At 31.9% G+C, this 14698-nt stretch overlaps 6 protein-coding genes across 6 annotated transcripts; 3 read left to right on the top strand and 3 right to left on the bottom strand.

Moving 5' to 3' along the window:
- Positions 1 to 322: 322 nt before the first annotated feature.
- Positions 323 to 2653, top strand: MLH1 (mismatch repair ATPase MLH1; the record flags this gene model as incomplete). Its single annotated transcript, XM_004179224.1, has 1 exon — positions 323 to 2653. The coding sequence occupies one exon, from the start codon at positions 323 to 325 to the stop codon at positions 2651 to 2653; it is 2331 nt and encodes a 776-aa protein (XP_004179272.1).
- A 725-nt stretch (positions 2654 to 3378) lies between these two features.
- GPI10 (putative glycosylphosphatidylinositol-alpha 1,2 mannosyltransferase) lies at positions 3379 to 5223 on the top strand (the record flags this gene model as incomplete). The annotated part of the gene is made up of 1 exon (XM_004179223.1): positions 3379 to 5223. One exon carries the CDS (start codon positions 3379 to 3381, stop codon positions 5221 to 5223), a length of 1845 nt encoding a protein of 614 aa, XP_004179271.1.
- A 123-nt stretch (positions 5224 to 5346) lies between these two features.
- Positions 5347 to 6465, bottom strand: MSS2 (Mss2p; the record flags this gene model as incomplete). Its single annotated transcript, XM_004179222.1, has 1 exon — positions 5347 to 6465. One exon carries the CDS (start codon positions 6463 to 6465, stop codon positions 5347 to 5349), a length of 1119 nt encoding a protein of 372 aa, XP_004179270.1.
- A 568-nt stretch (positions 6466 to 7033) lies between these two features.
- Positions 7034 to 8260, bottom strand: AAT2 (aspartate transaminase AAT2; the record flags this gene model as incomplete). The annotated part of the gene is made up of 1 exon (XM_004179221.1): positions 7034 to 8260. The coding sequence occupies one exon, from the start codon at positions 8258 to 8260 to the stop codon at positions 7034 to 7036; it is 1227 nt and encodes a 408-aa protein (XP_004179269.1).
- An 827-nt stretch (positions 8261 to 9087) lies between these two features.
- Positions 9088 to 11259, top strand: ASI1 (putative ubiquitin-protein ligase ASI1; the record flags this gene model as incomplete). The annotated part of the gene is made up of 1 exon (XM_004179220.1): positions 9088 to 11259. The coding sequence occupies one exon, from the start codon at positions 9088 to 9090 to the stop codon at positions 11257 to 11259; it is 2172 nt and encodes a 723-aa protein (XP_004179268.1).
- Positions 11260 to 12414: 1155 nt separating this feature from the next.
- TBLA0B09310 (uncharacterized protein) lies at positions 12415 to 14193 on the bottom strand (the record flags this gene model as incomplete). The annotated part of the gene is made up of 1 exon (XM_004179219.1): positions 12415 to 14193. One exon carries the CDS (start codon positions 14191 to 14193, stop codon positions 12415 to 12417), a length of 1779 nt encoding a protein of 592 aa, XP_004179267.1.
- Positions 14194 to 14698: the final 505 nt, after the last annotated feature.

The following is a 14698-nucleotide window of genomic DNA, read 5'->3' as shown; positions in this document are numbered from 1 at the left end:
AAGATATTATTATCTTCTTGATAGCTATAGTTTCTGATTTATGTTTCTAGTTATTCCAATATAGAATATTTACACACACACATATACACATATGAATTTTTATACATTTAATATTTTGTTGTTAGATAATAATCCTGATTATTATTAGTTTATATAGATTAATATTTCTGACAAATGTAAATAATGGATCGCGTCGCGTTAATAATAAAAAAAAGCTAATACATAGAATTTCATAATCAGATAAGTAATAAAGGCAAAACGTGACTATCACTTCAAAACTCCTTTTTTGTATCCAAATATATCAGAGCAGAATTTATCATCTATGTCAGCTCCTAAAATAAAGCCATTAGATCCTGATGTTATTAATAAGATAGCGGCAGGTGAGATTATCGTCTCGCCTGTCAATGCCCTGAAGGAAATGCTGGAAAATTCTATAGATGCTGCATCTAAAAATATTGAAATTCTGGTTAAAGATGGTGGGACTAAATTATTACAAATAACTGATGATGGTCATGGGATTTCAAAGGAAGATTTATCTATCTTATGTGAGAGATTTACCACCTCAAAATTAAAAAATTTTGATGATTTATCCAGTATCGAGACATATGGGTTTAGAGGTGAAGCCCTAGCTTCTATTTCGCATATTGCCAAAGTATCAGTAATTACTAAAACAGCAGATGATAGATGTGCTTGGAAAACTACTTATCTACAAGGTAAGATGACATCAGATCCAATTCCTACAGCAGGCAAAGATGGTACCACTATATCGGTTCAAGATTTGTTCTATAATGTGCCCTCCAGATTAAGGACATTGAAATCTTCTAATGAAGAATTTTCTAAAATTGTTGATGTTGCTGGGAGATATGCCATCCATTCCAAAAATATTGGTATATCAGTCAAAAAACTGGGTACTTCTCAATGCACTCTAAACATTAGAAATAACCTGACCACTAAGGATAGAATTAGATCTATATTTGGCCACACAGTTGCTAGTAATATTTTCCATATTGATTTCCCAACTTCAAATTCAATTACTAACCCGGATGATAAGGAAACATCTAATTCTGATACAGATGAAAAAAATCTAGGTCTCAAGTCAATAACGGGTGAATTCAATAGTTTAAATTATGTCTCTAAAAAAGCTATATCACCTATTTTTTTCATTAATAATCGGTTGATTACGTGTGATCCATTAAGACGATCATTAACACAGGTTTATTCTGGGTTCTTACCGAAGGGAAATAAACATTTTATATACCTATCATTAGTAATTGACCCAAGAAATGTTGATGTCAATATACATCCAACAAAAAGAGAGGTCCGATTTCTTTATCAAGATGAAATCATCGAGAAGATTTCATTGTATTTGAATGGACAATTGAGTAAAATGGATTCATCCAGGTCATTTGCCACACCATCATTGAAACAAGAATCTCTATCATCTCAAAATTTCGATACCACTGCATCATCATCTTCCAAAAGATTGCTCCAATCACAAATTACTTCATCCTCTTTACCAATTGGTGGTGTAGCTAAACCTAAAAGGTATGAAAACAAATTGGTTAGAACTGATTCAGCACAGACTAAGATCACGTCGTTTTTAAGAAATAGTAGATTTACTCCAACAATAGCAGGCGGGGAACAATTTACTAAACTTGATAGTAATGATAATACTGATACTTTAACTACCTCTACAAGGAATATCCGTTCCTCCTCACCATCTATCATGACATCTAATACTACATTATTTGTGGAAGATGAAGAAGATGATATTAAAACAAAGAACAATAGTTATTCTGTGGTTCCCAAAGAACGAGTCAATGTTAATTTAACTAGTATTAAACAATTGAGAGAAAATGTGGACGCTTCTACTCATCAAGAATTAACCAATATTTTTGCAAATTTGACATATGTAGGCATTATAGACCAAGAAAGAAGGTTGGCTGCCATTCAACATGATTTAAAACTATTTTTAGTAGATTATGCGGCATTGACTAATGAATTATTTTATCAAATTGGGTTAACTGATTTTGCAAATTTTGGTATTTTTGAATTAACAAATTCTGTTAATGATGAGATCAAGAGTGAAGACAATCATATTTATTTAATTGAATTATTAAAGTTCTTCAAAGATACTCCAATTGAAAAAAAAGTAAAAATTATCAGCCAATTATGGATGATGAGAGAAATGTTGGACGAATACTTTTCCATTAGGATAGGTTGTACAATTCCAGATTTTGAAGAAGAGGAAGAAGAAGATAAGGACTTTCCTTTTGAATCGATCTATATCAAATCAGTTCCATTACTATTAAAGGGCTATATCCCACCCTTATCCAAATTACCTTTTTTCATTTATAGACTGGGTACTAGAGTGGTTTGGGATGAAGAATCAAACTGTTTGGATGGGATTTTAAAGCAAATTGCTTTACTCTACATTCCTGAGGTGATAGAAAAGAAGGACCCAGAAGATCCAAACACTTCAGAGGCAGATAAAATACAATACATCTCTAAAACCGGTGAAATGGCATCTGTCTTGGAACACACTATTTTCCCCTGTGTCAAGCGAAGGTTTCTTGCCCCAACTACACTGCTAAAAGATGTGGTTGAGATAGCGAACTTACCTGGTTTGTACAAGGTCTTTGAGCGTTGTTAGATACAGACCTGTTACAAATACTGTGCATACTACATTCACTTTTGCATTCTTCTCTGCATTTCGTCTCTGCATCCCTCTATATATTCATCTATATACTGATCAATTTACTTACTTATCCATATATCATCTATATCATCTAAATTACACTTTCCTCAATTATAGCCACTTCCCCTATTCTTAAATATTCTGGCCCAGAAATCGTTACAGCCGCACTCGGCCGAACTTTCTTATATGGTTCCTTTTATCTGCATTCTTCACAATGCAATAAACGAGCTGGAAAAAATCCGAGAAAGGCTTGTTTTTCTCACGATAATCTATCGGGAAATTAGTTTTTTCGTTGTCCATTTTCAAATTTCTTTTAATAGTTTTTCAAGCCAAAATAGGACCCTAAGAATTTAATTGCCTCGTTTAGTAAGGCCATTATTATTCTTGAGATTGTATAAATGTTTCCATGATGAAATATATTCAGGTAACTAACCTGATGAGTGATAATTAAACTCATTATATTGCATGCCTTTGTTTATTGTTATTATTGTAGATCATAGCATGATTAGAAACAGTATATAAATATCATCACAGAAATATTGAGAGATTCCATGGCAACAACATCAAACAAATATATTATATTATAACTGTTATTTTGTAAACTGTATTTCAATCGTATCATACTTAAAACAACGGGCCATTATTATTAGTACAACTGACTATCATTACCTTTGAAAGAAATGTCAGACAAACAGACAGAAAAATTAGCAAATCATCAACAGAGTCGAAAAGTTTCATTGCTGGGAATATTCATATGTGTTCGTCTAATCAACTCTTTCCTGACAAATACTTTTTTCCAAGCAGATGAATTTTATCAATCTCTAGAGCCAGCTCATTTCAAAGCATTTGGGTACGGTACTCTGACATGGGAGTGGAACCAAGGCCTTCGAAGTTACGCTTTTCCTCTTATATTTGAATTGGTATACCGATTGTCAAATTGGTTTACAATTATCACAACAGTCGCATTACAACTCTTTGTTACTACATGGGGGTGGGTTTTAAATTTAAACCTGCTGAACCCTCAACTAACTCAACAGGTTTTGCTGGACATGTATGGCTTGCCCACGAATTATCATTCATTTATGGAATATCACACTACAATATACGGACCCAAAATCATTATGTCTATAATAGCCTCATTGGGGGAATATTATTCAATTAAATTTATTGAGAAATTATATTTCAACTCAATTAAAAAGCAAAATGATATCAAACCAGACTCCTCTCAATTGAACAATCTACTCAAAATTGCCACAATACTTTCCATTACTAATTTCTTTAATGGGTTTTTCATAACAAGAACTTTTATAAACTCGTTTGAAATGACCCTTACTGCAATGGCATTATATTATTGGGATTGGTCTACTGGTTTGAACGAAATAAATTCATGGGGGTTTATGAAATCATTAATATTAGCCACATTTGCATGTTGGCAAAGACCAAGCAATGCTCTCGTCTGGATAGTTCTTGGTGGCTTTCTAATTCTATCTTTACTCCAATCCAAACAATTTTCCAAAATAATTTTACTAATATCTCGTTCCTTGATAGCAATTTGTATTAGCGGTGGTATCAATTGTATTATTGATTATTATTTTTATGGGAAATGGACTTTCCCAGTAATAAAGTTTTTGAAATTTAATTTTACAACTCCATTATCCAAATTTTATGGTACAGCTCCATGGAATTTTCATATTTTCCAGAGTTTACCAATTTTATTAGGTTATAGTATACCATATTTCGTAATAGGTCTTTTCATGGTCAACAGAATGATTAAAAAATATGATAGCTATTACGAAAACCCCTTTACTCAATTAAAAGCTGTTATTTTAATAAATTTGATAGCATATTCATTAATATCACACAAGGAATTTCGATTTATTTATCCATTACAACCAATCTTATTATGCTTTGCTACATTTGGTGCTTCATTTATAACCGATTCTCCAAGATTCAAATCATTGGGATTTGATTTGATTTGGATCTTGGGATTTTGTTCAATCCTTGTAGCATCAGCCATTTGCATGATACATGAATCAGGTACTATTGATGTAATTAAATTCTTGCATGATGAACCAAATCTTAAAAGTTTAGGCTTCATGATGCCCTGTCACTCAACACCTGCCCAATCTTACCTCCATAGAAATGACATTGAAGATTTATGGAGCATATCCTGTGAACCACCCTTACATTTGTTAGACGATACTGATTCGTTAAATAGTAAAATCAGTATTGATAAGAAATTGGAAAGTTATATGGATGAAAGTGATTATTTATATGATGATATCGAGAAATTTATTTATAAAAATTTCCCACCCATTTTTAATGATAAATTAAGGAGCCCTGGTAAAGACTACACATATGAATGGCCACAATTCTTGGTAATTTTCGAACATTTGGACGATGCATATTTGAACGACTTTTTAAAAGACTCGAATTATTTAGAATATACAAGATTTTTCAACTCAATAGTTCATTGGGATTCACGTAGAGCAGGTGACGTAATTATTTATGAAAAGATGAAATGAAATAAAAAAAAAAACAAAAAAAATTAAATAAAATTTACAGTTATATATAGATTGTGATAGAATATTAATAATCATGATACATTATGCTAAAGAATAATATAATACAATAAATTTATCAGTAATTTAATTTAAACGTTGCAAAATATAATTTTTTAAAACATTTCTTTTGTTTTCAATAAATAAATCAATTAATTGCTTATCATTTTCTGATACTGAATTATATAATATTTGTAATGAATTATAACAATTCGAAGCATTTTCATAATCATTCAATTTAATACAGCAATTAAAATAACCAAAATAACATTCAGCTTGGAAAATCCTCATACCTAATTCAAACCAAAATTTTGCTCTTTTAATATTTTTAAAATAATTTAATTCCAAATAACCTAATTGTGGAAAGGATTCTTTAAATCCTTGTGATGAACAGGCTTCCAATAATGATCTTGATTTTAAAGGATTGGAATTCAAATATATTTGCGATAGATAATAATATGAGTTACAGGTATATTCGATTGGTGCCAATTGAATTGCCTTAATGAAATATCTTTCTGCATCGTTTAAATCCGATAGTTTCATTGATATTTGTCCTAATTTTGTATATACTTCAGCTTCCAAAATAGAATTCCCACTTTCATCGCCTATACTTGAAGATTTATCTGCTTCAAGTTTTAAAAACTGTTTATAATACTTGCTAGCATCTTGAAAATTATTTGAATTATACATCATATCGGCTGTTAATTTAAATGTCAAGGGGTGGCTTAATTCAAATAATTGTTTAATCAAATCCTTGGCAATTTTAACCTCATTGGTATTCGTAGTATTCTTCCCCTTTTCTTGATTTATTATTGTTCTAAACGATAATATAGAAATGGCATCATTATTACCATGTTCTGCAGCAAGGTTTAATAGATTATCTTCCAAATTAATTATTTTTTTATTGACAGATTTATTTTTAAATCGTATCCTCTCCAAAACTTTTTTCATTATCATCAAATCTTCATTCTGTATATTTCTTTCCTTTATAATTGACAAATCTTTATTATTTAAATATATATGTTGGAATACTGGCAATAATTGCTTATAAGTTAGATTACTATCCAATTCAAACAATGTTCTTTGAACTTGCTTTTTCCTTGGGAAAATATTCATAAACTCTACAAATTCATTTGTATTGGTTAAGGTTTTTTTAGAAGAAGCTTTGGTTAGAACTGAATAATACTTTCGTAATATGGAATTCATTTTTTTTTATTTCATTCTTTTTTGGCTTTTACTAAACCTAGTGTTTTAAGTATGAATTAATATATATATTTTCACCTTAAAAACGTGTAGTTGCGCGATGTGTTCTTAACTGTTACCTGTTTGTTGCTTGAACCGAAGAATATTTTTAGTACTATCTAAAACTACAGTTCTTTTTAGTCAAAATTTGCATTGTTACCCACTGTATTCTTAATTGTTTTTCAGCCCGTAATATATGAAACAACTTAATCCCTTGCTTCAAAAAAAAAAACTGAATGGGGCTCTAAATATAAAATGTATGGATGCAGAATTAAAAAGGAAATAAATAAATGATATATTTATTTTACATACAATTTAGTAAGGCTAAATGGTAAGAATGTATAGACGGTGTAATAATGTAGAGATGATTTTATTTATTTATTTATTTTTTTTAATTACAGAAGCAGAGCCACAAATATATTATTTTCTAGATAATCAGTAAATGAGGGGATGTATGTACTAATGAAAGATTGTGATATGGCCTGATGTAATGAAGTTGATAACACATTAATAGTATTAGTTAGCAACAGAATTATGAAGAGAAGAAATGCACGACTTCATCGATAGACTTTGCAACGTATTCTACATTTGAAGTATTCAAACCTGCAACAGATGCACGGCCGTTCTTAGCCATGTAAACAGCATGCTTTGTTTCCAATCTTTCAACCATTTCTGGCGTTAGACCTGTGAAAGAAAACATCCCACATTGCTTTTCAATATGGTCCCAGTTACCTGGAGTTTTTAGAGCAACCAAGTGGTTACGTAGTTCGACTCTCATCTTATAAATTCTTGAAGACATGGTTTTCATATCGATGTACCATTGGTCTCTCAATTCATGTTGTGAAAGGATTCTTGAAGCAATGTCGGCACCATAAGCAGGTGGGTTTGAGTATTCAGATCTTGTTAAAGTAGACAATTGAGAGATGATATTGGCCTTGCTAGCCGAAGTTGGATTAACGATATGCAGACAACCAATACGTTCACCGTATAAACCTAAGTTCTTGGAAAAGGATTGGCAAATAATAATTGGAGATTGCTTGGATAATTTGGCATGGCCCAATCTAATAGCTTTAGCATCTCTGTCTAAATCACCAGAGGCAAACCCTTGATAAGCAGAATCGAATAGAGCAATGTGATGGTACTTGGCCATGGCATCTAATACTTGCTCCCATTCTTCTGGAGTAGGATCCATACCAGTTGGGTTATGAGCACAAGCATGCAATACAAACACAGAACCTTTCTTGGCAGCTTCAATTGTCTTCAACCAACCGTCGATATCTAAAGTTTTGGTATCTTCTTTCCAGTAAGGGTAAGTTTTCAGTTGCAAGTGCGAAGATTCGAATATGTTTCTATGGTTTGCCCAGGTTGGGTTCGATAGATAAACTTCACGAGTTGGATCACCTTTATAAATCAATTGAGCGGCAACATGCAAGGCACCGGTACCTGACAAAGTCTGTGTTGAAACAGTCTTGTCCTTTTCATACAAGTCAACCCCCAAAAGAATCTTGGCGGCGTCTTCACCCAAGACAGCATTACCAGCAATTGGCTGGTATTCATGGTTATGACTTGGGTCTTGAGAGTATTGCAATTCCGACATTTTAACAGATGGCAACACCCATGGCTTACCATTGTTATCTCTATAAGCACCGATACCTAGATCGACCTTTTGAGGACGAGCGTCTGCATCACAACGGGCCTTGATGGCAAATAAAGCATCAGGTGGTAAAGCTTCGAATTTTTCAAATAATGAGTCAGACATTTTCCAATATGTAATGATGGGGAATTGGTGTTGTTATTTTGTAAATTTTGAACAAGATCTAATTAGAACTTAAAAAGACAATAAATAAAAATTAAAAAAAAAAAGTTAATTAATAAAAACAATTACCAAATGCACCTATGAGGTACCTTTTGGAAAGTTTAGTACAATTGAGATGACTTTGGGCCATACTTATATATCTCGCTTTACGGGGTCGCGTAAACTTGTCTTTGTAAAAATTTCAAGTTATTAAAGCCTATTGAACGGCATCTTGATATTTAGTTTCACCAAAATTGGTCATTCGTTGAAAAGTGAGTCACTCACAGATGGTTCACGGGAAATATCGTAAATAATTGGAAAACGGTGCACGGAAGTTCGGAAAATATCGGAATGTCCGGGTTTTAAGAAATCAAGGGTTTTATATTGACATAATTAGGGTAATTAAGGGTTAAATTTAGGGTGCAGGATGTCCGGATGAGAGTGTCCGAATTGGGAGTTTAATTTCGTTTGATGATCTGACTAAGATAACTAGGGAGACAAAAAAAAGAGGGCCGATTTATTAAGTTTAATTATATAGAAAGTTACTTGTGGTGGATAATTTATCATTAAACAATTGGTTTTATTATTTTAAGATTAGAAAAGTTCAGAACCACCAGTGATAGGAGAATAGCCATATGGTATATTTATTCTAGAACTTAATTTGGACTACTTTGCCTTCTTTTTTTTTTTTTTTAATTTATATTGGGAGAGAGAGATCAAACAGACTTAAAATAACTAGATCAATAATTGTATAGAACGTAAAACAAAATAACGGCAAAAGATTATTAGCTATGCAGGGTACTCCAAGTTATTTGAATATGACAAGCCATACTTTGCTTGCCGGGGATAGTATAGTGGCAGCAAGTGTGAATGGTCCATACCGCATGCTATTATCTTTTTCTGCAGCAACCAGATTACAATTCAAACAAGCAATTGACACAGGTATGTTGAACGATGGACTTCAATCCTTTATATCAAGGATTAATTACTTCTTTAGTACATATGCTGTGCTATGTTTTATAACGGCTCTGATGCTCAATAGGTTGGTGGTGATGTCTTCCTTAAGATCATCTGCCCCCATGATCAAATTACCAAATACTGCAAAGATAATATTACATTCCATGACCACCTTATTACTAACAGTATGCTTTGTATTAATCACATCGTCAACTTATTTAAATCGTCCTTATTATCTCCTCACCACCGAGGAAGGTTCACAACGTGTGGAAGTCAATAAAATGCCTACGCTTTCTTCAATCCATAACTTGGATTCTTCTTTGAAATTAACGTTTGTAAGTATTGCATTATCTCATTTTATTGAGACACTTTTGACTGTCACGTCCCATTCTACTCCATTGGAAGAGTCGGATTTCACAATTTTTGAATTATCAGTACAGTTCTATTCAATTACCAATGGATTATTGTTAGATTCCAATACAACTAATGGTAATGAAATCCAAATATCAAAATTCACTTCAGAGATCTCAACTCTTTATATTAGAGATTCATTAATTGATTGTCTCTTGGGTGTTGCCGGTAGAATTCTTATCCATTTAGTGGAATTATTCAATATTAGAAAATATAGATTAATTGGTAGTTCAATCATTTCAGTGGTACATATGACTTATCTTCTGAAAAGAATCTTTAATAATGGGTTATTCAGTTTACCAATTTTGATCCTTTTCAGGCATTTACCCAAATTATTTTCTACATTGTATGTGTGTGTATCCATAGAATGCTATTATCTAGCAGTATTCATTAGAGGTAAGTTTAATAGTCGATCTGATTTGAAATTCAATTTGTTCATGTCAAATTGGTGGACTCATTTGAACTGTACGGGCGAACAAGATTATCCAATGGTTATTGCCAAATTTGCTCTATTATTATCAAATGATTTGAATAATATTAAAATGGGTCTTAATAATGAATATCCAAATATAAATTTACCAAATGAAATGAATCCAACTTTTTTGAAATTAGTTTCTCCATATAATAATGAAATTTTAACTATTCCAGATGATTCCACTTTACTGTCAGATAATATTTTATTAAATAATAATAATTTGACAAATGGTAATGGTAATTCAATATTGTTGACATATGCACCAAATGAACGTCTTTTCCCCAGAAAAAATTTTTATAATGCATTTTCTGCTACCATTGGATTTATTAAATTCCCCTTCATAAAATTATTTGGCAAGAACTCAACAAAGAATAAAGATACAAATTTTAATTCGAAAAAACATTCCAAATCTTCAAAAAATAAAAGATCGAAAAAGGATCGTAGTGCTACTCCAAGTTCAAGGGAAGGCACACCTTCAGATTTAAACGATCTAATTACAGAGAACAATTATTCCAGTTTCTTAATTAGACCTTTTTCTGAAAATTCTAAAGTTGAGGTGGACCCTAATTTATTTTTACTGCCTGATAATGATACATCTGAAGACTATACACTTATAGATAAAAAAGAAGAAGAACAACAACAAGAAGACGACGATGAAGAACTTCTTTCACAACATGAAGATGATCAATTAGAATTACAAAAAGAAGTGGTAGATCTTCTAATACCAACTGATAACGATCCAACTTGGTTATCGTCCATTCTTACATATTTAAATTTTTCCAAATCACGTACTACTCGTACCCAATTCGCTCAATTATATCCAAATGCTGTAATTCAATCAGTTTTATTACAAAACTTTTATTCGCATGCTCATTCCAAAGATGATGAGAGAAAAACAACTACACATTCAAACTCTTCAGAAGATGACCCTGAAATGGATTGGGATATTGAAACTTGCTGTGTCGTTTGTAAGATGAATAAGAGGAATATTATCTTATGGCCATGTAAGTGCCTGGCTCTTTGTGAAGATTGTAGAATTAGTTTAGGGCTTCGGAGGTTTGACAAATGTGTTTGTTGTAGATCAAAAGTAAATGGCTATAGTAAAATTCATATTGTTTAATTTTTATATCGCTTTAATTTGTACTTACATATGTATGATATTTTTTTCTAAATGATTCATCATCACTATGAAATTGCCAATAGCCCTTTCATCTGTTCAAATATTGGGTTTTGATATACATAGAATCTTAACTATTATTTTTTACCGCTTAGTTCATTAGCCCTATCATTTGCTTATACTAATTTTCCGCCGGGTAACAGAAAACCAGATCTCATTTCGGATACTATTTACCAAATTTTTCTATTAATGCGTGAATGCTGGAAAAAAAAATTTTGCATATAAAAGCAGGATATATTTCAAGAAACAATTTTTGAAACTATTCTTACTCCCTTTTAAATTTACTTTAAAAAGAGTATAGACTCGTGCTGGTTCGAAATAGGTTGAGGGGTTATTTGAGTCCTATTGGATAGCAATTTGTTATGTTTATAGGCCGGTAACCTTTTCCTCTAGATTTACTCTTCTCGATTTTCTGCCAGCAGTTCAGCGCTCGTGAGGCAAAGTTTCAAGGAATTGTTACTATAGTATTGTTTTGTCGTACTTCTCCTTCATATTTATATGAGGTTTTGAGTCGTTTGATGATTTGATATTCAACGATTGTTGCTACTATGTATGTAGATGAGACAGAAGCAGCCCCGCTGACGAGTAACTTAGATTAAGCTAAATGCTCGTTGCTGTAATTCTTAACTATCTTTACCTTCGGGTAGCTTTAGTTAATTGAGTTCGCATCGATTTATGTCGTTTAGTTGCGGTATATTCCTAAACACTATGTAGATCCTTGTGGTCTGTTATCATTTGTGTAAAACCATACTGCTAACATCTTTTATAATATATAATCCATTTTTTTTTCTCTTTCCCTTGTAGATCTTGTTGAGTATTCAGTCTTAAATATTATTGTAAGCCAAATTGGAAAACATGGTCAAAAGAATGGAAAATAATTTTGGTTGAAATATATTAACTATAAAATAAAATAGAATTGAAGATATTATATATATGTGTATATTATTATATGAAAGTATATATTAGTCGTGAAAGATAATTGTAATAATTAGAACAGTTAAGATAAGAAATAAAGAAGAAAAAAAGAATCGAGTGTAAGCCAAAATACTATCTTATTAAAGGTTCTATTTTGGAGTGTTTATTTTTATATCCAATATTCTAATGATGGAATAATCTAATTGGGTTCTCTACATAAACTAAGTCGTGAGCATCAGCTGCAGCAAATACCTCCTTATCCTGTACAGAACCAGAAGGAGCCGCAATATATTTGACACCTGACTTAACAGCACGATAAACATTATCAGGGAATGGGAAAAATGCATCAGATGATAAAGAAACATTATTTAGTTTACTAATCCATTCTTTTCTTTCTTCTTCAGTTAATGGAGTTGGAACTTCTTCGAAACATTCAAGGTATTGACCCTTTTCCGGATCTTCAGTTGGGATTTGGTTTGTGACATATAAATCGATGGCATTTGATTTAGTAGGTCTCTTAACTCCCTTAGCCCATTTAATATTCAAGACCTTTGGATGTTGTCTTAACCACCAATTATCAGCCTTATCACCAGCTAATCTAGTGCAGTGTATTCTTGATTGTTGACCAGCACCAAGACCAATAACCATACCGTTTTTAGCATAACAAACAGAGTTTGATTGAGTGTATTTTAATGCTAAAGTAGCCAAAGTTAAATCAATAACTGCTTGTTCTGTTAGTTGTTTATTTGCTGAAACAATTTCTCTAAAAGAGGATTTATTAATAATGGCATCGTTTCTCTTTTGTTGTAAACTAATACCATAAACTTGTCTTGTTTCCAATGGTTCAGGTTCGTAAGTTGGATCAATTTGTAAAATACAGTATTTACCATTCTTCTTTTTCTTTAAGATTTCTAAGGCCTCAGGTTCGAAACCTGGTGCAATAACACCATCAGATACTTCTTTTGATATTATTTCAGCAGTTGGAATATCAACGATATTCGATAAAGCAATCCAATCACCAAAGGATGACATTCTATCAGCACCACGAGCTCTAGCGTAGGCGCATGCTAATGGAGATAAGTTTTCAATATTTTGAACGAAATAAATTTGTTTTTCAATATCATTTAATGGTAAACCAACGGCGACACCTGCTGGAGAAACATGTTTAAAAGAAGCAGCAGCTGGTAAATTTAAAGAAGCTGATAATTCTTTGACTAGTGGCCAAGAGTTTAAGGCATCCAATAAATTGATATAACCTGGCGAGCCACTTAAAACTTTAAATGGTAATTCCTTTTGCAAAGCAACAAAGGCTTGAGAAGGTTTTTGATGAGGATTATTACCGTAACGTAAAGGTAATTGAGCGATATCTTCTGAATATTGCTTTCTGAAAAAATCAGCAATAGCAGCATCATAATCAGCAGTATGTTCGAAAGCTTTCAAAGCCAAACTATTTCTTAAGTCTTGAGATATAACGTTTTTATTTTGTTGAATTTCATTTAAGAAAGCTGGATAATCCTCTGGATCGGATAAGATAGTTACTCTTGAATGATTTTTGGCAGCAGCTCTTAATAGAGTAACACCACCAATGTCAATATCTTCGACAGCTTCATCAATTGTAACACCAATTTTAGCAACTGTCTTTTTAAATGGATATAAATTACATACCACAAAATCAATTTTTTCGATATTTTGAGCTTTTAAATCATTTTCATCACTTTCCATATCTCTTGAAAGAATACCACCATACACAGCAGGATGTAAAGTTTTAACTCTACCACCTAGCATTTCTGGGGCATGTGTCACTGAAGAAACATCTTCTACAGGAAACCCAGCTTCACGAATCATGGCACCAGTACCACCTGAAGCTAAGATACGGACATTGTTTTCAATCAGACCCTTGGCAAGATCTAAAAGACCAGTTTTGTCATTAACTGAAATAATTGCAGTTTTGGAGTATGGCATATTTAATAATAAAATTTTTTGTTTATTTGTAAGTTTCTAAGGAATGACGAGTAAAAAAAGAAAATTAATTGTGAAAAAATAAATATCTAAAGGAATGTGTTTTAACTCTTTGTTTTGTCAAAGTTACAGCTTATTACCTTAATTCAATTTGTTAGTTTGATAAATTTCGACAATAATTGAGTTTCGAATCTTATAAGCAAATTTCGCTTCTTGCTTTTTTTTCTTTCTTTTCTTTATTCTTTTCTTGCAGATACTAATAAATATCTACGAAATCTTAGTGTGCTGAGTTATCAACGAAATGTATGATGTCTAAAACTTACAGCTCAATGGGGTCTATTAATATAATTAAGATCCTTATTGTCCTTTGTTCCGTTACACTTTGACAATCGTATTTTATTTTTTTTAAAAACTTAAATTATTTTCAGCAAACGATTAAAGGTGGAAAATAAGGAGGAAAAGAGGGGTTCAAAAAAAAGAGGGAAAATCAAATAGTGGCAAAAAAAGC

The sequence above is a fragment of the Henningerozyma blattae genome, chromosome 2 (genome assembly GCF_000315915.1).
Source record: "Henningerozyma blattae CBS 6284 chromosome 2, complete genome".
In the NCBI taxonomy this organism is placed as follows: Eukaryota; Fungi; Ascomycota; class Saccharomycetes; order Saccharomycetales; family Saccharomycetaceae; genus Henningerozyma; species Henningerozyma blattae.
This window is presented reverse-complemented; position numbering and strand designations above follow the sequence as displayed.